This window comes from Phyllostomus hastatus, unplaced genomic scaffold, assembly GCF_019186645.2.
Source record: "Phyllostomus hastatus isolate PE091 unplaced genomic scaffold, TTU_PhHast_1.1 phas_scaffold_78, whole genome shotgun sequence".
NCBI classification, from domain to species: domain Eukaryota; kingdom Metazoa; phylum Chordata; class Mammalia; order Chiroptera; family Phyllostomidae; genus Phyllostomus; species Phyllostomus hastatus.
In genome coordinates this window covers 34,658,283-34,685,045 of record NW_025334041.1, presented here as the reverse complement: position 1 = coordinate 34,685,045, position 26,763 = coordinate 34,658,283, and the positions used below count along the sequence as shown (strand labels likewise).

The window sequence follows — 26,763 nt, the reverse complement described above, 5'->3', positions numbered from 1 at the left end:
GTACCTGGCTTTTTAATGGCTTTTTCATTTAGTAATAGGCATTTCAAAGTTCCTCCTTGTATTTTCATGACTTGTTTGCTCATTTGTTTTGACATCAATAATTACATTGTCTGGATGCACCATAGTTGATGCATTCACCTTCTGAAAGACATGTGGTTGCTTCCATGTTTTTAGCAGTTAAGGATATAAACATCCACTTGCAGGTTTTGTGCAGACATAAATTTTCAGCTCATTTGGATAAATACCAAGGTGCATGATTGCTGTATCATATCAGAATGTCTTTAGTATTGTAGGAAACTGCCAGACTGTTTTCCAAAATGTCTATACCACTTACCATTATACAGATAGGCAAAAGTAGGTTTACAGCTGTTTATGTGGAAAATGATACAAGAATAAACCGTTTTGAGTACTCACAACAGTAAACCTACTTTTACCCACACCTGTATAATGTTCCTTAGTCCCTGTTAATATTCCTTGTTCTGGAATCTACTGTCTTGATAGGGCCATCCTAGCTTCCTTTTAATCAGTGTTTGTGTGGTATAACATTTTGATTCCTTTTACATTTAACATATTTATGTCTTTTTGTGGTAATTCCAACATGAAGAACATCTTAGAGTTGGCATCTGATTGTCTTTTTTCCTCGAGAACTAATCATGTTTTCCTGGTTCTTCATGTGTCACATAGTTTTTTGACTGCGTATTAGACATTGTAAATGTTGATGTTTTGTACACTCCAGATCTATTATAATACTCTGAAGGCTGATTTTGTTGTTGCTGTCATTGTTTTAGCAGGCAATCATCCAATTTTGTTTAAACTATCGGTTCTGTCCCAGTTTGTATAGGTGTTGAGTCTAATCTCAGTTTCAGTTTTCAAAGACTTGTATGGATCTTTCTGTTTGTTCTACATATACATCACTTGCAGAGTAGTCCAAGACTTAGGCAGTGGTTTGAACCTTAGTTCCAGTTTTTAAAGCTCTTGCTTTGTCCTTGTCCATGGAATATGCAGTTTAGAGTTAAGCCTGGCACTTCTGTGGATTTATACAGGGAATCAGGAATCACCTTCTCTAGGTTGCTGTTCTCTGTGGTTTCCCTTTCACTCTCCAGTCTGCAGTGGCCCTTTTCCTAGTTTCTTTAGTCAGAAAGTCAAAGTTTCTCAATTTTATTTGCTAGTGGTACTGTTAAAATTGTGGTTTTATAACTGGGGCCCACCCAAACAGCAAAACTGGGAGAAAAGAAAGAAGACATAGTACAGTGCTTCTCTTTGTAATCTTGGACTGTAGGAGCCTCTTTCCTGGTTCTTTCTGGCCAGAAAGGTGGGGTTGTATAGAAGAGGTAGTCACTGGCTTCACTAATCCCACCAACTCCATGATTATAGATCCATCCTTAAGGCATCATGGCAAAAGAAAAGATGGGGAGATGGGTTACCCCCTAAAAGGTGGTCTCTCCAAGTTTTCCTTCAACAATGTGCCTGCTTTTCTTTACTTTTCAGTCTGCAGGTAGTTGCTTAATAATAATAATTTTGCTCAGAGATTTTAGTTATACATAATCGGTGGGATTGGTTGACCACATTGGATGTATTCCATCTTGACTGGAATTGATGTACTATAATAAATGTTTTAATAATTACCTTGTCCAGTTTATCACAAATGTTCTGCTAAATAAGAACATAAAATAACTTTTATGACTACTTTTAGATTATTTCACTATCTGTACTCTGTCCTTATTGATTGATTTCTTTCTGTGGAGACAAAAATTATAGCTAGAATGTAAGGTACTTGGGTGTATTGTTTTTTAAAAAAAGACATTTGTGTTACTAAATTCCATTCCAGTGGTTAAGATCTTTAATTTTTGAATTTTCCTTTTGTTTCTTTGGCTGAGTTGATTTTAAAAAGCAGTTTTTCTCATCCCCCCCCCCCACAAAAACCGTAATAATCAGCTTCTTTTTATATAATTCTTTTCCTGTATATATAATTCGAGGTTATTGAGCACAACTGCAATTACTATTTTCAAACGCAGGATTTTCACTTTGTCAATTTTTTTTAGGGGAAAAGAGTAGGTATTGGCACACAGAAAACAAGAAGTAAGTATTTTGATATACTTAAATGTGTGTTTGGTTTGCCGTAGAAAACAGAACATAATTTTTCTAAAAATCATGTAAACAACTCTTACTCTGACCTGCTGGCTCAGTTGTTTGGAGTGTTGTCGCATACACAGAAAGGTTGGGGATTCAACCCCCAGTCAGGGCATCTATGGGAAGCCACCAAGTGATGTTTCGTGCTCACATTGATTGGGGGGTGTGTGTGTGTGTGTGTGTCTCTGTCTGTCTGTCTGTCTGTCTTTCTCTCTCCCCTTCCCCCCTCTTCCTTTCTCTCCCTTCCTCTCCCTCTAAAATCAATAAATTTATATCTTTGGTCAGGATTTTTTAAAAATCATGTAAACAACTCTTTAAATGACTTATTCAGTAATTCCTAGCTTTTTTAAGAAACAGCCCCTATGGCAGCCTGTTGAAACCTATAGACAACCACTTCTCAAAATAATGTTTAAAAAAATTTTTTTAATGATTAGATTACTAAGAGAATCAGTTATTGAAATTCAGTTCTCAGAACTTTTTGTTAAAAAAAGATTTTATTTATTTATCCTTAGAGAGACTAGAAAGGAGGGAGAAAGAGAGGGAAAGAAAAGTCAATGTGTGGTCGCCTCTTGCATTCCACCTACTGGGTACCTGGCCTGCAACCCAGGCTGTGTTCTGACTGGGAATCAAACTGGTGACCATTTGGTTCACAGGCCAGCACTCAATCCACTGAGCCATACCAGCCAGGGCAGTTCTCAAGACTTTTTAATGAAATGATGATGTGTGTGCTTTTATTGCACATTAAAATCAAGCTCTAAAAGTGATTCTGATGACTATAATTTTTAAGTGTTGAGCATAAATGATGCTTTGAGATATTTGTAGTAATTAATATGTTTTAATTTGTATAAAAATTACTGGTACTGGTAATACTGCTGTGCCAAGTTGCTTGTATATAAACTTGGAGGAAATGTCAAATTTTAGCTAGAAGTTACTACATACAAAAGTTTAGTTTTTTTCTGTTATACTTCTTGAGGCTCCTGAATTCTACTTGTACATCCTTTAGGGATCCATCTGGTTTAAGAATCTCAGAATGTAGATGGAGCTTCTGTTAATTTGAAGTGGGTTAACATTATTAAAAACCTCGCCTGAGACTTAAAACTTAATTGAAAGGAAATGGCTAATGGGTACATAGTTGGGAGGGTTCTTTTGTTTGGTTTGTTTTTTCAGTCAGAGTAGTTTTGTTTAAAAAAAAATATCTTGGATTTATAAGTGTATGATACCATGTTTTATATGTTTTCAAGCAGGTAGACTCAAAAAGCCTTTTGTAAAGGTGGAAGATAGGAGTCAGTAAGTATCTAAGTTCAATTTCTGTGATTTAAATACAATATCAAAAGAGGAAAATCTAATTAACTTACCTCTATTAATACTGTTAGGACCCTTATGTTAGGTTTATATTACAGTGCACATGGGGCACACATTACAGAAAGTAGCATTAATTGTGCTTTAAGGACTGAGTTTAGTTTTAGCATGTTACAGATAATAATTCCTTGAAATACCTAGTTTAGAACAATCATGAGACAAACTCATTCTTTTAATACTTCTAATAACCATTCTGTAGCTAAATGTAGTACTGTATGGTTTATAACAACTAACTACTTAATAATTGCTCCTACATTAGTAAAAAAAGAATTAGGTACTATTTGGAAACACAAATCTGAGTCTAACATTTTATTTGGTTGTTTTCCTAAACTCACTCTGACATTAAATCTTAATGGAGGATAGGTATAAGTAAATTAAGTTGGTGTGGGAGAATCGGATTTCTTTCTCTTGACTTTCCATTTACTCAGATATGTGTGATTAATTACTCAATTAGACATGTATAAGGAATTATCTTGGGTACTCACTGAGGTAATAAATGTGTTTTGAATGCGTCTGTTTATGAAATGTACTCCTATGGGAGAAAAATGCAATTCAGAATTAGGCCTAGAGAAGGCATCAGTAAATGGAAGGACATTCCGTGTTCATGGATATGAAGACTTCGTATTAAGATGTCAGTAGTTCCCAAGTGATCTACAGATTCAGTGCATTCCCTACCAAAATCCCAATGACTTTTTTTGCAGAAAGAAAAAAATCCATCCTAAAATTCATATGGAATCTCACAGGACTCTGAATACCCAAAACAATCTTGAAAAGGAAGAACAAACTTGGATGTCTACACTTACTGATATCAAAACTTAGTACAAAGCAACAGTCATCAAAATAGTTTGATGCTGATGTAAAGACAAATATATAGACCAATGGGATAGAATAAAGAGCCCAGAAAGAAATCTTTCCATGTATAGTTAAATGATTGTTGACAAGGATGCCAGGATCATTCAGTGGGAAAAGGACAGTCTTTTCAACAAATGGTGCTGAGAAAACTAGTTACCCACATGTAGAAGAATGAAATTGGGCCCTTTATACCACATGTAAAATTAATTCAAAATGGCTCAAAGACATAAAGCTATAAAACTGAGGAAAGACACTGGGGGAAAGCTTTATAACATTGGGTTTGGCGGTGATTTCTTGGATATGACACCAAAATCATAAGCAACAAAAGATATAAATTGGACTACCTCAAAATTAAAAATTTCTATGCACCAAAGTGAAGAGGCAATTCATGGAGTGGGGAAAGATACTTGCATATAATATATCTAATAATCAATATCACTAATCATCCAAGAAATGCAAATCATTATACTGCATTACACCGCAACCTCATACCCATTAGGATAGCCACTATCAAAAAAAAAAAAAAACACCAAAAAGCAGAAAAGTACAAGTGTTGGTGAGGATATGGAGAAATTAGAACCCTTGAGCATTGTTGGTGGGGTTGGAAAATGGTGCATCTGCTATGGATAAAACTGGTAATGCCTCAAAAAATTAGACATACCATATGATCTAGCAATTCCACTTCTGGGTATACATCCAAAAGAATTGAAAGCAGGGTCTTGAAGAGGTACATGCAAATGCATTCACAATAGACAAGATGCAAAAGCAAACCACATGTTATTAACAGATGAATGGATAATGTAGTATATACATACAATGGACTACTATTCAGCCTTAAAAAGGAATGAAATTCTGATAAATACTCCAACATGGAAGAACCTTGAGGACATTATGCTAAGTGAAATAAAAGAAAAGACTTCATGATTCCACTTGATGAGGTACCCAGAGTCATTAAATTCATAGAGACAGGATGTAGAATGGTAGTTGTCAGTGACTGGTGTGAAAGGGAGAATGGGGAATTACTTTTTAGTGGGTATAGAGTTTGAATTTTGCAAGATGAAAAGAAAGTCTGGAGATGGATAGTGTTAATGGTTGCAAAACATGGAATGTATTTAATGTGACTGAACTGTACACTTAAAAATAGTTAAGATAGTAAATTTTGTTCTGTGTTCTACCACAATTTAAGAAACTTTTTAATAGGTTAAGAAAATTGAGTCTATAATTATGAAGGGGAGTTTAACTGATTCCTGTTGTTTATTTCAGATTCCAGATGAATTAGATGATTTTAAAATACATATAAAACTTCAAATGTGTTTTCTTTTATCATAAAGAATTTCATCTATCTTTCTTTTTATTCCTTTAGACTTTATAGACCATTTTATCTTCAGCAGACCAGTATGCCTTTAATAAATTACTCAGTTCAGAAGCCTTCCAGTCCATTTGATATAGATAAGCCACCTAACATCCAAAAGCAAACTCAGGTTAAACTAAGGTTGGTTTAACCTTTACGTCATTTTTTAAAAGCTTTTTAAACAAACATTAAAATAATTCAGGTAATGCCATGGTGTGTGTGTGTGTGTGTGTGATCACTCTTATGGTTTGCTCCTGTATATTTTTATGGCCCTTTGGCTAGATTTCAAGTCTGAATCTCTCTTAAGTGTGTCACATTTAGACACCTAAGATAGATTGAAAGGGGAACGTGAAAATATTTGCAAATAACTAAAGTGTGCTGTTTCTCTTAAGTGATATGAAATGTGCTCCATAATGATCAATATGGCAGAATCTGTTTGATTGTGTAGGGACTATATATTTTTTACATTATTCCTTATTTTTGGCAGTTAATTCTTTTACTATATATTTCCATCAGAATGCAAACAGATGATGATAAATGTGGTGGAATCCCAATTCAACTCCAACTGAAAGAGAAGAAAAAAAAAGGATATTGTGAATGTTGCTTGCAAAAATATGAAGATCTCGAAACTGTAAATGTGATTTTTTTTTCTGTTTGGGGGTTAATATTTCTAAAACTATGAATTGTGGTTTATAACTTGATAAGTTATTAAGTATATACTTTTTTATAGGATTATCTGAAATTTTAAGAACACAAAGTGCAAAAATACATATTGAAAAATATTTTGTATTCAACAAATATTTATTGTGCATCTACTATGTAATAATCACTGCTCTGGGCAAATGGCATTGAATAAAGAGACCTATTCCTTGCCCTTGTAAAGATTACATCTTATGGAGGGGGTGGAGAAATAGGTAACTATAGGATAAAAGAATAATGAAGTACATAGAGAGAACATTGGGATCAATGCTATGAGAAAATATAAAGCAGGAATGGGGATGTTGCCATTTTTTTAGACTAGACAAGGAGTTACCTAACTGGCAACATCATGTAAGTTAAAGATGAGAACTATTACAGCTTATAAAGTGATTTAAGTTAAAAAAAATTTAAATCCTGGCTTCCTGTTTATGTGATCTTGGATAGTCCCTGGCACTGTGCTTTCTAAATGTTAGCTGTTATAATTTGAATTGGTAATTTTTAAAATAGTGGATAGATTTACTTTGGTGCTTGATTTTGGTAGAAGATGGTGGAAAAGTTAAGGAGAAAGACTGCTATTTTTAAATATCTGATTCATATAATGTGTTTTATACTGACTCTTAATTGAAGTTTGGTTGTTTTATCCAAAAATAGTACTACTTTGTGTCAGTTTGTGTTTTTTAAATTATATTTTATTGATTATACCCTTACAGTTGTCCCAGCTTTCCCCCTTTGCCCCCCTCCACCCAACACTTCCCACTCCTTCAGGCCGTCCTCATGTCCAAGGGTCATGTCTATAGTTATTCCATTTTATATACTGTACCTTACATCCCCCTGGCTATTCTGTAACTACCTATTTGTATTTTTTAATCCCCTCACCTCTTCACCCTTTCCCCCACACGCACCGCCCATCTGGCAACCATCAAAAGCCCCTTCATATCCATGATTCTGTCTCTGTTCTTGTTTGCTCAGTTTGTTTTTGAGAGTCAGTTGTTGATGGTTATGTATCTGTGGCCATTTTATTGTTCATAGTTTTGATCTTTTCTTAAATAAGTCCATTTAACATTTCATGTAATAATTGTTTGGTGATGATGAGCTCCTTTCGTTTTTTTTTCTTGTCTGGGACATTCTTTATGCCCTCTGATTCTCAGTGATATCTTTTCTGGGTAAAGCAATCTTGGCTGTGGGTCCCTGCTTTTCATGACTTTGAATATTTCTGGTCAGTCCCTTCTAGCCTGCAAAGTTTCTTTTAAAAAACCAATTGAACAGTCTCATGGAAACTCTCCTGTAGGTAACTTACTGCTATTCTCTTGCTGGTTTTAAGATTCTCTCTTTATCTTTAACCTTTGGCATTGTAATTATAATGTGGATTGGAGAGGGCCTTTCTGCATCCATCTTGTTTAGGACTGACTCTCTGTGCTTCCTGGACTGGCATGTCTATTTTCTCTACCAAATTAGGGAAGTTTTCTTAAATTATTTTTTCAAATTTATTTCCAGTTTCTTGCTCTTTCTTTCTTTTCTCCCTCTGGCATGCCTATGATGCAAATGTTGGAAGCTTGATGTTGTCCCATAGACTGCTTACACCATCCTCATTTATTTATTTGTTTTTTAGATTCTTTTTTCTTCTTGTTCTGATTGCCTGTTTTTTGCTTCCTTGTGTTCCAAATTATCAATTTGATTCTCTGCGTCATTCACTCTACTGTTGCTTCCCTGTATATTGTTCTTTATTTCAGTTAGTGAATCCTTCATTTCTGACTAGATCTTTTTTACACTGTTGAGGTCCTCACTAAGTTCCTTGAGCATCCTTATAATCAGTGTTTTGAACTCTGCATCTGATAGATTGTTTTTCTCTGTTTTCTTTAGTTCTTTCTCTGGAGGATTGATCTGTATTTTTCATTTGGACCATGTTTCTTTGTCTCCTCATTTTGGCATCCTCTCTTTGTTTCTGTGTATTATATTAGATCAAGCTACTGTGACTCCGTGTCTTGTTAGTGTGGCCTAATGTAGTACTTGTCCTGTAGGGTCCAGTGGCATAGCCTCCCCTATCACCCAAGCTGTGTACTTGAGGTGTCCCTTTCATGTGGACTGAGTACACCCTTCTCTTGCAGATAAGCCTTGATGGCTGTTGGCAGATCAATGGGAGGGATTTACCCAGGCTAGTAAACTACAAGGATTGGCTGTGACCACTTACTACCAATCTCTACCCTCTGTGGAGAATTAGCTGTGCAGGGTCAGGGTATTAGTGCTCTGCTGTGGTCTGTAGCTCTCCACTGGGTGCACTAGCCCTGAGGTTTCCCTGGTGGTGCAGGCCATGGTCAGCCCCCACCTGTGTTTTGCCCCGGGCTACCCTGCCTGGGCTATAAAGCAATCTGAGATGGTACGTGTGCTCGGCTTGGAGATTCCTAGGTGAAGCCAAACTGAATCTTGACTGGCTGCTGCTAGGGCCACTTAGCGAGAGAGGTATAGGGGCTGGGGGCTCACTGATGTCAGCTGTTGCCTCTTTGAAAGAATTTAGGAAGTTGTGAAGCATGAGCCAAGGCCAGTTATTCATATGGAAAAGTCTCTGTTAACAGCTTGTGTGGGCCTGTAAGTTGAGTGGGACTCAGAGTCTCTAAGGATCTCCAGGGTAAGGTAGACAGTGTTAGGCAGGTTGCTAGAGTCTCGCCTGATATTGCACCTGCTGCCCCTCCATGAGGGGAGGGTTCAGATAAGGGACAGTGGCCTTTCTGTCTGGGAGAAAGCTGTTCCCCTAGCTCTTGCTTTGATGCCAGACCCTTCACTTTCTCCCTATATGCCGCTGGTGCCTTTCAAGCTGCTACCAAGGTGCTGGAGCTCAGAGGGAGTGAGTCTGAGTAGGTGGGTCCACGTGTGAGTTCTTTAAGAGGAACTGCTTGGGATTCTCAACAGTTTCTTCTATCCACTGTGTCCCCACTAGTTTTTATAGCCAGAGGTTATGGGGACTTATCTTTCTGGCACTAGAACCCTGGGCTGGGGGTCCTGGTATGGGGCAGGGTTCCTCCAGAATTTTTATCCACCACACGTGGGTATGGGGCCAGCCTGTTTGGCATCTCTGCCCCTCCTACCAGTCTGGATGGATGTTGTTTCTCTAATTCCATCATTGTCAGGCTTCCATTCAGCTTTATTTCTGGTGGTTCTGAGTGACGGTTGTTCTATAACTTAGTCCTAAGTTTCATGTGGTTGTGTGAGGAGGTGAGCTGTGTTTACCTATGCCACCATCTTGACCAGAAGTCTCCAGTTTGTGTTTTGTTAATATAGTAAAGGAGAAAAGTACAATTAATTTTAAGTTATTTTTAATCAGAAGCTAAACTATATGAGAAATATTTCCCATTCCCAAAAGTTATTTTGAAAATTTAAATTATAGGTTGTCTTTAAATTCTATTTTGCCGTTACATAGAATAATCTGGAATGAATGTTTTCCTTAGTATGAGTTTTTTATCCTGATTTGATGCTTAGAAAATGTTGGGGCTAGCAAATGAAAGCATTGGTCACTGGTAGCCTCAATGAAGGAAAATTAGTGAAGGTAGATGTTGGGATTGATCTTTTAAAATATTTCTTTTACAGTTTTTCATTTATATACTTCTTAGACTATATTGAGGCATTCATTGTAAAATTGTGATAACTGAATATTAAACAATAACAAGGCAGACATATTCTGTATACATCTTGTGTCTGGCAGAGATCATAAATATAAAACATGTATTTGCTAGTGGGATGAGTCATAAAAGTGAACTACAAAGTGCAATGGTAATAATGAAGGTACTTTATGTTAATGAGGGACACAGAAGGCTCAACTGAGAAAATGGCACTTAAATCAATACCTACAGGATAAGTAAGAAAGAGATAGGTGGAGGTAGAGGGGAACTACACAAAAGTTAGAGGCTGTTTTTCTAATTTATTTCAATTTATAAATTATTTTTCCTTCCAAGAACATGAATAAACTGAATCAGTACTTAGAGAGTTTATCTTTCTCTTTAAGTTCTAATTATTTTTATTCATTTAACATTACTGGACATACATTATTTTTATGTGGTAAATTTTTAAGGAAGGAAGGATTACATATATACACATTCCAAAATATAATTGACCCTTGAACAGCATAGGTTTGAACTGTGTGGGGCCACTTATATGCATATTTTTTTCAATAAATATATTGGAAACATTTTTTGGAAATTTCCTTACTTCCATGAAATAATTGTATTGCTGCTTTGTAATCAGTGCATGAATCATTGCACCTGTAAATAAAGAGGAATTTCTTTCATATTTTCATCTTTGATATCTATTGTTAGTAATGCATGTAATGCCTACAGTGTTTTATATAAGACAATATTGATGTAGGTACTAACAGACAATGCATCTTATAAACATAACATAAACACACAAAATATGTGTTAATTGACTTTACATTCATAAGGCTTCTGGTCAACAGTAGGCTATTAGTATTTTAAGGGAGTCAAAGTTATACTTGGATTTTTGACTTTGTGGGGGTTTGGCACCCCTAAACCCAAAGTTATTCAAGGGTCAGCCGTACTGTATTTTTTGTGACACTGGAGAATTTAACTTCTAGAAATACAATCAAATCATTAAAAGTTAAAATTATATGAGACTAGGGAAACAGAAGTGAGGTTCTTCCATGATCATCTTGATATAGGCTTAGAGCTATCCTGATTAGCTGACAGGCAAATGACAGAATTAGCTGGAAAATTCCACCTGTTCAGAAGGAACTTTGTTTCCTGTGAGTTGTATTCTGATACAGTGAACTTGTTTACTTTTGTTCTTGGCTGCTCTTGAGATTCAGAATAACTTCTGTATTCTCCATTATAAGCGCTGGGTAATAGAATCATCTGCTCTTTTGCAAATGTGTTCCTCAGTTATGAATCTTTTTATACTTTGCAGCATTCATTGTACTTCATTTGTGTGTTTAATCTACCTTATAGCTTCTTGTTTCGGTTTCTTGCATATTAAATTATAACATTTCTTTCACTGAATATTTTATAAGTCCTCCCTTACTTAATGGTAATTGTATAGGATAAAATAAAATAGTAAAAGGAAAAGTGTTTTAAAAAATATTAGCACATTATAAATGTTAACTATTTCTCCATCTTTATTTTTGTTTTCTGATAGTAGCTCATTTGTTTTCAGTTACATGAAAACTACAAATCAATACTTGACTTTTCTCATTGAAAAATGGAAGACTGAAAACCAAAGTATGGTTGACCTTTGAACAAATGGGTTTCATCTGCACCAGTCCACTGAAATATGTGGATTATTTTCAAGAAATACCTGTACTCTTTTTGATCCGAAATTGGGAGTCTGTGGATGCTGAGGGCCAACTGCATGCATTGATCTATGGCACTTTATATAGGAAACTTGAGCCTTTTCAGATTTTGGTGTCTGCAGGGGGTCATGGACCCAATATCCTATAGATGCAGAGGAACAGCTGGTGTAGTTAGTTATACATGGATTTTTCAACTGTGCAGGAATTAGCTTCACTAACCCCTGTGTTGTGCAAGGGTCAGCTGTAGTTTGGTGGTTTCTCAGGAGTTACTTTTACTTTACTTCTTAACATCCTTTGAAGTTCTAGTAAAAGTTATTACTTTGGAGTAGTTATTAGAAACCTAATTTTAGGGGCAAGTAAATGTTAGAAAATATGAACAGAAAGGTATCTTTTGGTTTAAAAATATAATTTTATGACTTACATGCTTTTTGTTCTGTTTCAGCATCTCCTAACTGAGGAACACAGAAACTTTGCACAGAGTAATCACTATCAGGTTGTTGATAATATCATATCTAAGTTAGTTTTTGACTTTGTGGAATGTGAAAGAGGCATGCCTAAAAAGAAAAGGTAATTTATCCATCTAAATTTTAAGTTGTACTAGACTATTAAACTATTTTATTAAACTAAAACTAAATCTAAAGTTTGCTGTTCTTAGAAAGATATGTATTTTGAGGATGTAGAACTGATTACTTCCTCTCTTCTCTCTACTACCAAAAGTGCTTAGTTACCTGTAGATTACTTTGAAGATCCTCTTCTTAACATTGTAGTCTAGTGGAGGGTTTTTTTAATTAAAGAACCAGGTAGTAAATGTTTTAGGCTTTGAGAACCTTAAGACTCGACTTTGCCATTGTACAATGGAAGCAGTCACAGACATTATATAAATGAATGGGTGTGGCTATGTTCTAATGAAACTTAGAGAGGGGAAGGGAGGGAGAGAAACACCAGTGTGTGGTTGCTTCTTATGTGCCCCCTACTAGGGACCTGGCCCTTAACTCAGGCATATGCCCAACTGGGATTCGAACCAACAACCTTTTGGTTTTCAGGTCAGCACTCAATCCACTGAGCCACACCAGCGAGGGCCAATGAAACTTTATTTAGAAAATAGCAGACTAGATTTAGCCTATGTACCGTACAGTTTGTCAACCCCTTTTAGACCATAAAGTTTACCATCTACTTGAATCAGAAAAGCTAGAATTTTAGTTAATCTTATGTTTTAAGGAGCCTTTCTCCATTTACCTCTATTAAATCTTGCTTATACTTTATTAAATGTTTCTGCTTACACTCTGCTTACCAATAATAATTACCAAAGGTACTGACAGGACTTGTAAATATTGAATATAGTGCTATTAAATGTACAGTAGCTGTACATCAACAAAGTGATCCTGTGAGATTGTACACATAAGTCTGCAATAAAAAGAAATGCTTTTCATGTGAATATACCCTAGGATTTGTGATAACTCAGTAGGTTATTCAGTCCTTGTATCTGTTCTTAGATTCATGTTAAGGCATAAAGAAGATTAGAAAATATACTAAGCTATAGCTTCTGAACATTAACTAGAAAGTTTTTGACTGTATCTAAGTAGAATAGTTCCTAAACCTCTTATTTCTGTAACATTCATAATGGCTGTTCATGACTGACTTAAAATATGATATTTAGAGAAGAGACATATTTCCAACTATTAAAATGATATGGGGCTACTGTAAAAATTTAGAATTTCCTAAAAACCTCACTGTGCAACAAAATTCTGAACTAGTACTTATATATAAGTAGGTATTTCTTAATCGGTTAAGTTATTATCTGTATAATTTTAATCTCTGTGGGCAAGTCACCTAAACATCTCTGGACTTTAAAGGAGATGAGTGGTGTTAATGTTTTTATACGTTTTATTCTCCATTTGTTCAAAAGGAATCTTAAATGAAAATTAAATAAAATAAATATAAAAGGAACCATTCTGGTTTTGAAGGGAGAGGTAGAATTCTGTATTCTCTGTGTGTTACCTATAACACGTATTACATAAAACATAATTAGTAAGCCATTAAGTTTCTTCCTACTTGTGTATAATTTAGGACTAATATAAATTAGCATGTCAAGGATACCAAGAGGCTCCATTTGTCATTTCTAGATATATAAAGATATTTGCTATGGTTAGATATTTTAGACTTTAAATAAAGAGATACATGTTTCTGCCTTAGGTTTCCCAATAAATACTCATTTCCTCATTCTTACCTAAAATAAAGAGACAACATTAATGTAATTCAAAGCAAAGAAGTTATGAAATTTTCAGGATAATAAAAAAATTAGGAGGAGATCCAAATCTCTTTACTATTATTTTTCTTTGATTCATATGATTAAAATAGTTTTTGACACCCAATTCAAGATACTGATTACCTCTGGAAGAAAGGGAAGATTGTGGCTTGGAAGGGCTATATACTAGAATTTTCAGCTACTGTATTTTTTGGACTATAAGACGCACCCCCCAATTTGGGGGGAAGCAGGGGTGCATCTTATAGTCTGACTGTAGCTTTGCATTTACATTGGTAAAATACTATGTTAATTATGTTATTAAATATTTTACCACATTTTTTGCTTCAAAATTTTTTCCTATTTTCCTCTAAAACCTAGGTGTATCTCATGGTCCAAAAAATACGGTGTATCTGTAAAGTTTTATTCCTTTAAAAACATCTAAAGTAAATTTGGCTGAATGTTAAGATTTCTGTATTTTTAGAATATTGACTTAATTACATTTTGTAAATAGTTTTTAAAGATTTTTACTAATTTTTAACTATTCAGAAATTTTTTATAGCAATTAATTTTTATTTCTTTTTTTCTATAAAGGTTAAAATGCAATCTTGGATCTTTTTCTCCTGTTACTGCAAATATACTGAAAAAGTCTCAACCAAAAGAAAGGCTAGAATTGCAACCTACTTCTCAGAAGGACTTCAGGAAAAACAATGTACAGGTGCTCGAGCAGAGTTTTCAATATAAAGAACCCCAGCAACCTGAAGAAAAGCTTGTGTTTACTTCAGAGCACATCACTTACCCTTCAAATGAACTGAGAGAACTTGATAAGGAAACAGCTAACAAATGTTCTATGTTAAATCCAGCTGAAAATGACATAAAACACAATTTTACACATCTACCTCCAGATAAAAATGAACAAGGATGCATTCTTGATGTTTCTAAACATAAATTAATTGTAAGTGAAAATAACTTGGAAGAAGTAAGAACAGATCACAGTCCATGTAGGCTACAGACATCTATACAAGTTTCTGATTTCATTATGGATAATAGTACATCTCAACCAAAACAAAAGTCAGATACTGTGCTGCTGCCAGCAAAGGATCTGAAGGAAAAGGACCTTCATTCAATATTTGCTCATGATTCTGGTCTGTTAGCAATAAGTAGTTCACGGGAGCACCTGCCTGTTCAGGCAAATACTCCATTCCAAAGTCGTCCTGAAGAATCCAATGAATGTGACATCAAGAGTAAGGATAGCTTACCTTCTGGTAAACTCTGTCGGAAGGTGAAAATATTATTAGGAAGAAATAAAAAGGAAAATCTGGAACCAAATGTGGAATTAGATAAGAAAAGAACTGAATGTCTTACTACACAAGAGGAAAACAGAATTTGTAGTTCACAGTCTCTACTGAACTTATTTCAGACTAGTGAGGAAAAATCAGAATTTTTGGGTTTTACAAGCTATACCGAAAATAGTAGTATAGGTGATGTTTTTCATATTTGTGGGGAGGAAGATTCAAATAGTCTGTTGTCAGTGTTTTCCTCTTCCCTTTCAACTTCTACATTTACTGGCTTTTAGACTTTAAAAAAATAAACACTTTTCAAATGTGATCAAGATCATATTCTTGAAACTTTTATAAATGTATAAAAATTCTTGTGGGTTTTTTTTGCCAACTTTGTTTATAGAACCAAACGTTAACAATAAAGGTGATGTTTGCATTTTTCTACGGAATTGAATACCTATTAAAGAACAATTGTAGGATAAACTTGCAGCTCATCTTTACACACTGGGTTGATGATTGTTTTCTAAGAATTATGAGTAAGTACTTTATGTTACTGAAAACTAATTTCAAGTGAAATTTGAGAATATTAAAATTTACCATTATAAATTTGGATATTCTGGTTATATCTATTGTCTATTAAAAGAGTCTCATGATAACCTGAAAGTATTCCTTTTTAAAAACCTAAATTTCATACAGAAAGGGAAAAAAACACTGATTTCTATGTTGGGTTCTAGAAGTCATTATTACCAGAAACATTGACTAGTTGAATCATGCTAGTGTGTTAGCACATACAGGTTAGGTTATTTATAGGTTAGGCAAGTAAAATCCATAAAGGAAAATGACCAGGCTACTAAATGGAATAAAATAATGTTTCCCCTGTTCCTAATTAGTTACCTTCGGAAATAATTTCTTCCAAAAGCAATTCTACCCCATAATGTGGTATCAGGAAATAAAAGAGGAAGGAGGTCATTGAACATATTATATATTTTGAAACAAGAGGATTGCCTTTGATCAGGCACTTGGTGATTCAGTAATTAGAGAAAATTCAAATTAAAGAAAAATTTCAACTCTTATCTATAGGTGGTAGAGGCATTTGCCTTTGAATATTTTCTTACAAGAGTCAGGCATTTACAACTAAGTTTTTCACAATACAAATTGGTGTCGTGAGTATTATATGAAAGCATTGTCACTATAAGCTGATTACTGGTCTTAATTTTTTGAAATTTTTATGGCTCCCAATCCATTCATATGCTTTGATGTGTATACTACTTTGACCATTTGGACAATATCAATGAGAAATACTTGCTTTTCAAAAACTTTATCATTCATACCAGTAGAGGATCACTGAAATATCCTTTACACTGCATACATATAAACCTTGTTTCCATTGTAAATCACTACTGTAGCATTTTCAGTCACAAATTCATATGTATACATGTGTACAAAGGGTATTTAAACTTGTTCTACTATCCTTGGACTTTAGAGTGGCAATTTCTTCAATTTGCAGTGATGCTGTTTGTCCCCACAGTGGTTTGGCATTATTTTGCCTTAATTGTATTTAATAAGGAGAAAAAGGCTCAAATTGAAACCTTGTGGTTATTAAAAGTTAAGTTTTATGTTGACATTATTTTTGAACTATTATTTTGAACACTGGCCTTTGAAAACATCCTTGCCAATCTCCACCCCCCTACCCCAGATCTTCATAGTATTACAGTTTTTAAAAAATGCTTACATTTCAGTTTATTTGGACAATGCTATAAATTGTACCAGGACCACCACATAGAGTTTGTGGGGGTCTGCAGCAGGTAGTGTACCCTGGCAATAGCGTTGCAACCACATAGAGGTAGGAATACTTTGTCCTCTTTTTTATCAAAGAAAGGCCATCTAGACAAGGTGCCTTTGGGATTGTGTCTATTCAGAGGGAATGTTTTTTAATTCTGGAAGCACTTAGATGTGTGGTTTTCAGATTTGTTCACAAAAGGACACTTAGTCTTTAATGTAGCAAGACACCAGAAATAGGAATCTTTAAAGATCCTCAGTGGGGCAGGTAGAAAACTCTTGGTTTGCTTGATAGAAAGGGACATGTTTTGCCAAAAGTGTCTAACAAATCCCAATGAGCACATGATAAATTGAATTCTTTGATATCAAGAGCACTGAAATTGAAAGGTGTTAGGAAAGGGAAAAAAAGCACCCTAATTACTTTAAGGGCTACAGTGTGTAGCATTCAAAGTCAGTGGCTCTATCTTTCCAGGAATAGCCAGAAACAGTGGAAGGGAAGACAATGTGGTTTTGTGACCTCAAGTGTTTATTTTTCTACATGACAATTGAGGTAAAAGATGTATTTTATACAAGTCAGTAGAATCTTTTAAATTGTCTTTGAATGTTTGCCTGCATAGATTAGTATATCAAAATAATTTATGGAACCATATATACATGTTATTAATTCTAATGTGTGTATTTCATAAAGAACCCTGATAAATAATACAAAATATACCTTTAAGGAGGAAGAGAAAACAATGGATTATGTGTGTCAACTTTCACCTAAAACCATTGAGCTAGTCCTTATTTCCAGATATATGGGATTATTTTATGTTATCAACTGAGAATTGAGGTGTTTTTTTTATTTTTAAAACACTTGGTGCTATGACAGATGTGTAGTTAATACTAGACTGCTATCTAAAGAATATATTAAACTAAATGTTATATTTATTTAAATATCAATTTTTATAAGTGTAGGTTTGATTAATGTCAGATCAAACAAAGCTTTATGTTTCTTCAATTAGGAATCTTTCCAATGTTATGTATCTTTAACAGTGTTATGTAAAGACAATAAGCCTCTTATAGGAGAGGGACAGGTTTTTAAGTATAGTAATGAATGTAAACTAAAGCCTTGCTGGGCTAGCTGGATCTTAAACCATGGGTTTGCCAATGTTACAAGGTTTAAAAGAATGCTGGCCACAGAGTAAAATGCTTAAGAGATATTAATTCGGCCCAAATTACCGTAGGTAACAGATTAGCGATAATATAACACTTGAGCCACGTGCTGTAATTCCATGACAGGAGAAAGAATGGCATAGTACATAGACAATTAGATCAGGTGAAAGGGCAGTTTAGCCTTCCAGTTGCATTAGTTATAGGGAATGGTTAATGGTTTTACATAAAACATAGTATGGCACCCATGATCCCACAAATTCCAATCAAGAAGTTGCTCAGTCTACATTAAGAAGCAGCATTATGCCCACCTGTTTACCAGGGCAAATTAGTTCACAACTAAGGTTAAAAATCAGGATTTAGACCTTTCCAAACAAGACCATTAATCAGCATTAATTTTGTAGGCAGTATTACAGGGAAGAAGCCTCAAACTCCCATGCGCCCCCGCTTCCTCAAAAACAAACTGAGGAAGGGCTCTGAGCAATTAGATGCAAAAATAATTTGTCAGCAAACTGTACTAAGGAAGAAACCAATATGCCAATTTTCAACGCTGAGAGAATAGGGTGTGACAAAAAAAGACTTGAACAATAAGAAGAAACTAAGAACAAGATTAAGACATAGAATACACAGCCATATCTACTGAAGAATGTCACAGTTCATGAAACAAATCAGAAGTATCAAAGTTCTAGTATATTAGTTTATTTCACTTAGTTGTGCTTAAATGTATGGTAAATTGCAATTGCTTTTTGTATTATAGTGTGCAGTTGTCATCCGTATAGGTGAACCCTGTCAAATTATAGTTAATAAAACCAAGAAGGCAGCATCTACAGAAATTTTTTGTAAAAAGCTTTATTTTTGCTTTGTTTTTAAAAATCACTCATAACAGCAAAAACTTATGTAATATACATAGGCTACTCTATATAAAAGGTATGCTTATATACATTTTAAATACACATAAGAGAGTTTTAAAGGATAGAATAAATACCTGTGGTATTTTGAAGTGTTTTATTTTATACTGAGGGTACCAAAACCTTTTCGCTCTCACCACTGCCCCTCAAAAATGCCATTTTAGAAATACTTAAAAGGAACTAGATAAAGTAACTAGGTGTTTATGCTCTCGTTAAAATAAACTTTTTGGTTTACTATCTGAAAATTCAGTTTATTTACTTTTGGTTTTTACACTCATTACTCAAAAGCACATACTTAAATCATAAAGGAAGGATATATTATTAGCTCTCTTTGCTAAAACATAACTTTTCAGTCTCGTTCCCCTAAGCATGCCAAATTTTCATTAAAATGTACCTAGTAAATTTCTGTATTTCTGAGATCAGCTAATTTTTAATTAGAAGATATGCACATTATTTTTAGTAATAAACACAACAATGAACAAGTCCATTTTCAAAATGCTCTCATTAGATCATGATCATTTCAAAAGCAGTTTGTTTTCTTATCGTTAACGTCTTTAATTTCAAAGGGATAAATTGTTTTCTTTTTTCAAATACTCTTTGAGGCTTCCCAAAACAACATTAGTTGCAGTTAGTAACTAATTCCAGAAAATCTTTTTCTTTTCCCCGACTTAGCATTTTCAAACAGTATAAAAATTAGAATTGGCAATAACCATATTTTGCTGTGTAAAATGCATACTCATACACACACACACACACACGGCAAGATAAGGGCAGAAGGGCACTATTTTAAAGAGATTCAAAGAAGACTAATGGGGTTCACCACATAAACAAAATGGAGAATAAAAAATCGTATGATCATTTCAATAGATGCAGAAAAAACATTTGACATATTCCCTCCATATTTAAAACATAAAAAAAAAAAACCTGTCGACAAACTGGGCATAGAAAGAATGTACCTTAATATAACAAAGGCCATATATGATAAGCCTACAGCTAACATCATACTCGGTGGTAAAAGCTAAAAGATGCTTACTCTCTCTCACCACTTTTATTCAACATAGCACTGGAAGTCCTAGCCAGAGCAATTAACTAGCCAAGAAAATGAATAAAAGGCATCCATGCCAGGAATAAAAAAGTAAAACTGTCTATATTTGCAAATGCTATGACATTATGTATAGCAAACCTTAAAAACTCCACCAAAATACTGTTAGAACTAATAAACTCAGTAAAATTGGAGGATACAAAATCAATATGCATAAATTAGTTGTATTTCTATACACTAATAATGAACTATCAGAAATTTAAAAAACAACCCCACCTAAAATTACATAAAAAAGAATAAAATACCTAGGAAAAAATATAACCAACAAGGTGAGACTTGTATACTGAAAACTATACAACACTGATGAAAAGAATTAAAGAACACAAAAACAAATAGATATTCCATGCTTATGGACTGGAAGAATTAATATTGTTAAAATGTTCATACTACCCAAAAATATCTACAGACTCAACCTCTGTCAAAATTCAAATGGTATTTTACATAGAAATGGAACAAATGGTCCTAAAATTTGTATGGAGCCACACACACACACAAACCAAAGAGTCAAAGCAATTTTGGGAAAGAAGAAAAAAGCTGGAAATTTCAAATGTCCAAATATTAAACTATTTTACAAAGTGATAATAATCAAAACAGTATGGTACTGACATGAAACAGATACATTCATTAATGGAACAGAATACCCAGAAATAAACTCACACATATATGGTCCATTAATGTATGACAAAAAGGCCAAGAACATACATACAATGGGGAAGGAACAGTCTTTATTAAATAGTGCTGGGAAAACAGGACAGCCACATGCAAAAGAACCAACCTAGACACCTATCTTGTACTATACACAAAAGTCAGCTCAAAGTGTGTTAAAGACTTGAAGACCTGAAGCCATAAAACTGAAATCTGGAACTCATAAAACTTGAACAAAAGACCTGATACCAGAAAACATAGGGGGTAAACTCCTTGACATCAGTTGGTGAAGATTTTTTTTGGATTCGATACCGGAAACAAAGGCAACAAAAGCAAAAATAAACAAGTGGGTCTACATCAAACTAAAATGTTTCTACACAGTGAAAGAAAACACCACTAGAATGAAAAGGCAACCTACTAAATGGGAGAAAATATTTGCAAGTCTTATATGTGACAAGGGGTTAATATCACATATATATTATTTTAAGTATATTTTATTGATTATGCTATTACCATTTTTTCTCCCCCTTATCCCCCTGTGCCCTGCACTCCCATCCTGCCAGCATTTTGCCCCCTTTAGTTCATGTCCATGGATGGTACATATAAGTTCTTTGGCTTCTCTATTTCCTTTACTATTCTTAACTTCTGCCTGTCTATTTTGTACCTACCAATTATGTTTCTTATTCTGTGTACCTTTTCCCCCATTCTCCCCGCTCATCCCCACTGATAACCCTCCATGTGATCTCTATTTCTGTGATTCTGTTCCTGTTCGGTTTGCTTAGTTTGTTTTTGTTGTTTGGGCTCAACTGTTGATAGCTTTGTTGTTGTCATTTTACTGTTCATATTTTTGATCATCATATTTTTCTTAGATGAGGCCCTTTAAGATTTCATATAAGAAGGGCTTGATGATGATGAACTCCTTTAATGTGACCTTATCTGGGAAGCACTTTTTCTGCCCTTCCAATTTAAGTGATAGCTTTGCTGGACCGACTAATCTTGGATGTAGGTCCTTGCCTTTAATGATTTTGAATACTTCTTTCCAGCCCCTTCTTGCCTATAAGGTCTCTTTTGAGAAATCAGCTGACAGTCTGATGGGAACTCATTTGTAAGTAACTGTCTCCTTTCCTCTTACTGCTTTTAAGATTCTCTCCTTATGTTTAACCTTGGGCAACTTAATTATGATGTGGCTTGGTGTGTTCTCTCTTGAATCCCATATCTTTGGGACTCTGAGCTTCCTGGACTTCCTGAAAGTCTATTTCCTTCACCAGATTGGGGAAGTTTTCCTTCATTGTTTGTTCAAATAAGTTTTCCATTTCTTGCTCTTTCTCTTCTTCTACTGGCACCCCTATGATTCAGTTGTTGGAACATTTAAGGTTGTCCTGGCAGTTCCTAAGCCTTGCTTCAGTTTTTTGAATTCTTGTTTCTTCATTCTATTCTGGTTGAATGTTTATTTCTTGGCTCACCTGTTGCATTGTAAGGGTGGAGCCTTAGGTATTCACCAGGGCAGGGTAACCCACACTACTGTGTTGTGGTGCTGTATGTGAGGGAGCAGTCAGAGAGGGAAAACTGCCACTTGCTTGGCTCTTGCCCGACTTTCAGTCACTTCCCCCACTACCCACAAGGTAATTGTGCCTTTTCTGGTGCTGCTTCCCTGGTGGATGGTTTTGTATAATTCCAAGACCCCATGTGTCTCTCCAATGAACTCTCCTGTGAGGCTGGGAGTTTCTCCTGCCACCGTAAACCCCACAGGTTTTATAGCCAGAGGTTTTGAGACTTTATTTCTCCGTACTGGAACCCTGGGATGTGTGATCTGTCTTTGCTCTCCAGTTTGTCCTCCTGGTTTATCTGCACTGGAATGTGGGACCTCCCTGGTTTGCCAGCTGCCACCTCGCCTGCCCGGTCTACTGCCTTGCCTCACATCCTCTCCATTCTGGCTGCCCATCTCTGCCTATCATACCAGTTTGGATGAATGTTTCTTCTTTAATTCCTTGGTTGTTGGACTTCCATACAGTTTGATTTGCTGGCAGTTATGGTTATTTTTTGGTTTTAAATTTGTTGTTGTCCTTTTGGTTGTGTGAGGAAGGAAAGCATATATACCTATGCCTCCATCTTGGCTGAAAGTGCCCTAAAATATTTTTTTAAAAAATCTCATACAATTCATCAGCAAAAAATAAGCAATCAGATTAAAAATAGGCAGAGGAACTCAATATACTTTTTTTCCCCAAAGAAGACATTCATATTTCTTTTTTTTTTAAAGCTTTGTGAATAAACCCTGGGTAATACACAGCAGAAATTGGACAGTCTTGTCTTTATATTTAAATAAAGGAATTTCTAAACTATAACTTACTTACATCTAGGTGCTTAAGAGGTAAAGTATCTAAGTGGCTATTTTACAGTCTTTTCTAATAAAATTTACAAAAACAAACAGATTACCAAGAATGCCTTAATATTAACATAAGAATGGGTTTGGATTTGGTCTATGAATCCAAAGGTGCAGTTGGCCCTATGGATCAGGGTTATTCTCAGTGGGCTAATACCCATGAATTTAGTTTCCCCTTAATTCTCTAACTCCTAATTCTTGGTGTTAAAAGTGGTGGGGCCAGGGGTGGGAGCTTTCCAACAAAAACCGCTGCACTCCCACATTTATTGCAGCACTATTCACAATAGCCAAGATATGGAAACAACCTGAGTGTCCATCAATAGGTTAATAAATAAACAAGATGTCATATATATGTGTGTGTGTCTGTGTATATGTTTATGTTATACACACACATATATAGATAATGTAATATACTCATATATTCACATGTATATATATGTGTATTTATATATGTGTAATCATATATATTAATATATATACAGTGGAATATTTTTCAGCCATAAGAAAGAAGGAAATCCTGCCACTTACAACAATATGATGGATCTTGAGGGCATTATGCTAAGTGAAATAGGTAAACAGAGAAAGAGAAATACTGCATGGGATCACTTAAATGTGGGATCTAAAAAATAGAAAAAAATCAAACTCATAGGAACCAAGTAAGAAAGTGGTTGTCAGGGGCCAGAGGGTGGAGGAAACAGGGGTGGTAAAAGGGAACAAACTGTCAGCTATAAGATGAATAAGAACTGAGAAACTAATGTAAAACATGGTGATGACAGTTGATAACACTATCATATAATTGAAGTTTGCAGAGAGTAGAACTTTAATGTTCTGACCCGCCCCCCAAAAAAGATAAATATGAAGTGATGGATGTGTTAATTAACTAGATAATGAGAATCAAATGAAAACAATGACAAAAACATAAAAAAACACAGATATGTGTAAGTGTATACATATTTGCATATATATACAAATAATATATGTGGTAGTTAAGATGTATAGATGTGTATATATTTGTAATTATATATAGTAGTTAAGGTGTAGTCAGAAGCACTCTACTTCACAGATTCGAAGGAGATTCTGTGCCCTTAGGATGCTTTGTTCTGAAGTGTCACAGAGAGAGAAGCTTACTTCTGCCCCCACCCACCACCACCACATACCTTGGAGAAACTGTGTGCTCAGAGCCATCTCCTTAAAAAATAAATGTGCAAACTGTATGAACCAAGCAGTTCTGCACTCTGCTACGCACCTTAGGAAATGCTCACAACACACATACAGGGAGGCATTGCTTATGACAGCGAAAGCATTTATGTAAAAACTTATGCTGTATACTTAGAGCAGCACAATGTTTTTAAAACTTGAAAAATTAATTCTTCCAACTAAGAGAACTAGGTGAAAATTTGGGTCCATGATTTAGGTGATGAAGGTGAAGGGCTTCTCCAGGCCTTAGTTGTAATTCTCTTTCACAGTGACTGTTATGGAATCTTCTGCATCAAGGTGTAAAGGGTGCTATCGAAAACTTGTAGCCCTTATTCAGGCTACAGTTGCATGTCATATATAGAAGTCTAAAGTATCTCATTATTTGCAGGATTGGGGGAATTTCTTTTAAATGGCAATAAGCTCAGTGAGATGTGGTGACCCAAATATGATAGAATGTTCTCACAGGCAAGAATTCAGGCCAAGAGGGAAGAGTCCCTTTCTACAGTTTGCTTGTGAAAATGTGTCTTAGTTGTATTTAATTCTAGATACCACACTTTATAGGGACATCGACACACTGGAGTGTATTTTCAAATCATCATGTTGGTGTGGGAACCTGAAACCATGTCACATGAGACAGGATTTTTTTTTTTTAAAAAAGAAAATTCCTCTAGTAAAGGAGAAAACATCTCCAAAGGGCATTATGTGGAAGGCTGTTCTGTATGTTTCACAGGACAAGAACTAGGACTGAGGTTACACAAGCACAGGTCCAACCAGGGAAATGTGGGAAAAGACGCAGATCTGAAAGCAGGAGATCCAGGCTACTTTATTACTAGCCATGTGACCTTGGGGAGTCATTCACATTTTTAAATCCAATGTTGTCCCACAGAACTTTCTGCAATGATAGAAATGTTCAATATTTTTGCTGTATGGAACAGTAGCTTTTCACCATAGGTATCTTATTCAGTACTTGAAATGTGGCTAGTGTGACTTAGGAACTGAATTTTAAATTTTACTTAATTTAAATTTAAATAGCTATATGTGGCTAGTGGCTACAGTATTTGAAAGGCATGGCTCTAAGCCTTAATTTCCTCCTCTCTGATATGGGAATAATAATACTTATCCAGTTGTTGACCTAAGGTTAACATGACTATATATGTGACCTTTGAAAAACTGTGCAGTCTTACTACACAAGGGTTAATTGGGGTGACAGTTATTTTGTTATTGTCTTATCCTCAAGAGTTTCTGACATTTGGAATTAAAAAGAAAAATGACATAAGCAGCCGGGAAAGTAGAGTTTCCCAAGTCTGGTTTTCAAATACAGATTTGAAACAGACAGATACTAGAGAAAGGACAAAACACCCTGGAGAGCTGAGCTAAATCCAACACATCCTTCAAGTGCCTGTGTAGACCTTCTTCTGCAGGCTCTCCCTGTCTCCCCCTGGCTGAGTTAATAACCCTCCTCTAGCTTTACCAGGACAGTATTCACACTGCTTTGAATAAAACGGTGTTTACTCAACTATGTCTGAGAGCAGGTGTCTCTTACAGTAGTGTCATTCACAGTTGTGTCCTCTATGCCTAGTTAACTGCCAGGCACATAGTAAGTCCTCAATCAATACTTGTTTAGTGATTAACTTACCAGGTACTCTTGAGGTTGTGATTCCCTGATAATCATTAACTATTACACTTGTAGGAAACATTAATACAGTTCTTTGTGAACGAAGTGGATGAATACCGGCTCCCGCAGACGCATATTTGGGTATCCTCGGTGCGAAGAGGTCTGCCAGAGAACACCTCTCTTTCTTCCTCCCTTTTTCTCCCACCGGTCTTCAGGCTGTAGAAGACCTCGCGGTTACAACAGTCCGCCCCTTGCTGGAGACGAGCGGGACAAGAGGGAACTACATTTCCCAGCGACTCTGGTGCGCGCCCCTGCGCGCTGGGGGTAAGTGCACCAGGCGCTGGATCCCTGCAGAGCGCTCGTCGCCCGCTGGAGCTTCTGCCGAGGGATGAGGTGGGAGGCGCTAGAAACCACTTAACTACAGCCAACCGCCCAATGCAGCACTCGCTCTCTCCCCCCGCCAGCGGAAGCGCCCGCGGAGCACAATGCAGCACTGAGGCAGCGCGGCGGTGGAGGCTGCAGCGCCACGGCCACCGCAGCACCGGCCGGGACTGGGAGGGGGCGACCCAGGCGAACCGGGGGGCGCTGGGCCAGGGAGCCGGACCGGCTGGCCGGGCATGAAGAGCTGAGCGTCTCCAACGAGGCGGACTGACCGCAGCACCATGCGGGCAGCGGCTGCGTCCGTGCCCTTGTTGCTGCTCTGCGTACTGGGGACCTGCCCCCCGGCGCGCTGCGGCCGGGCAGGTAAGTTGGCCACGGTCTGAGGCTTAGGGATGTAC

General features: G+C 35.9%; 2 protein-coding genes across 21 annotated transcripts in view; both read left to right on the top strand.

The window, feature by feature from the left end:
* The window catches only part of DBF4 (DBF4 zinc finger), a 30,060-nt gene extending 14,211 nt beyond the window's left edge, over positions 1-15,849 (top strand). For 3 of the 5 annotated variants that reach the window (XM_045828392.1, XM_045828394.1, XM_045828393.1), the window contains 6 exons: positions 2,043-2,079; positions 3,372-3,417; positions 5,705-5,833; positions 6,209-6,323; positions 12,127-12,251; positions 14,521-15,849. In XM_045828392.1, coding sequence (XP_045684348.1) covers positions 2,043-2,079; positions 3,372-3,417; positions 5,705-5,833; positions 6,209-6,323; positions 12,127-12,251; positions 14,521-15,502 — 1,434 coding nt within the window. In that variant the 3' untranslated portion in view covers positions 15,503-15,849. The remainder of the gene's footprint in view (positions 1-2,042; positions 2,080-3,371; positions 3,418-5,704; positions 5,834-6,208; positions 6,324-12,126; positions 12,252-14,520) is intronic. The other 2 variants (XM_045828395.1, XM_045828396.1) reach the window with 2 other exon arrangements.
* Positions 15,850-26,345: 10,496 nt separating this feature from the next.
* The window catches only part of ADAM22 (ADAM metallopeptidase domain 22), a 225,794-nt gene continuing 225,376 nt past the window's right edge, over positions 26,346-26,763 (top strand). For 7 of the 16 annotated variants that reach the window (XM_045826930.1, XM_045826923.1, XM_045826921.1 and 4 more), the window contains exon 1: positions 26,348-26,728. In XM_045826930.1, coding sequence (XP_045682886.1) covers positions 26,647-26,728 — 82 coding nt within the window. In that variant the 5' untranslated portion in view covers positions 26,348-26,646. Of the gene's footprint in view, positions 26,729-26,763 lie in introns of all 16 variants that reach the window. The other 9 variants (XM_045826916.1, XM_045826915.1, XM_045826914.1 and 6 more) reach the window with 3 other exon arrangements.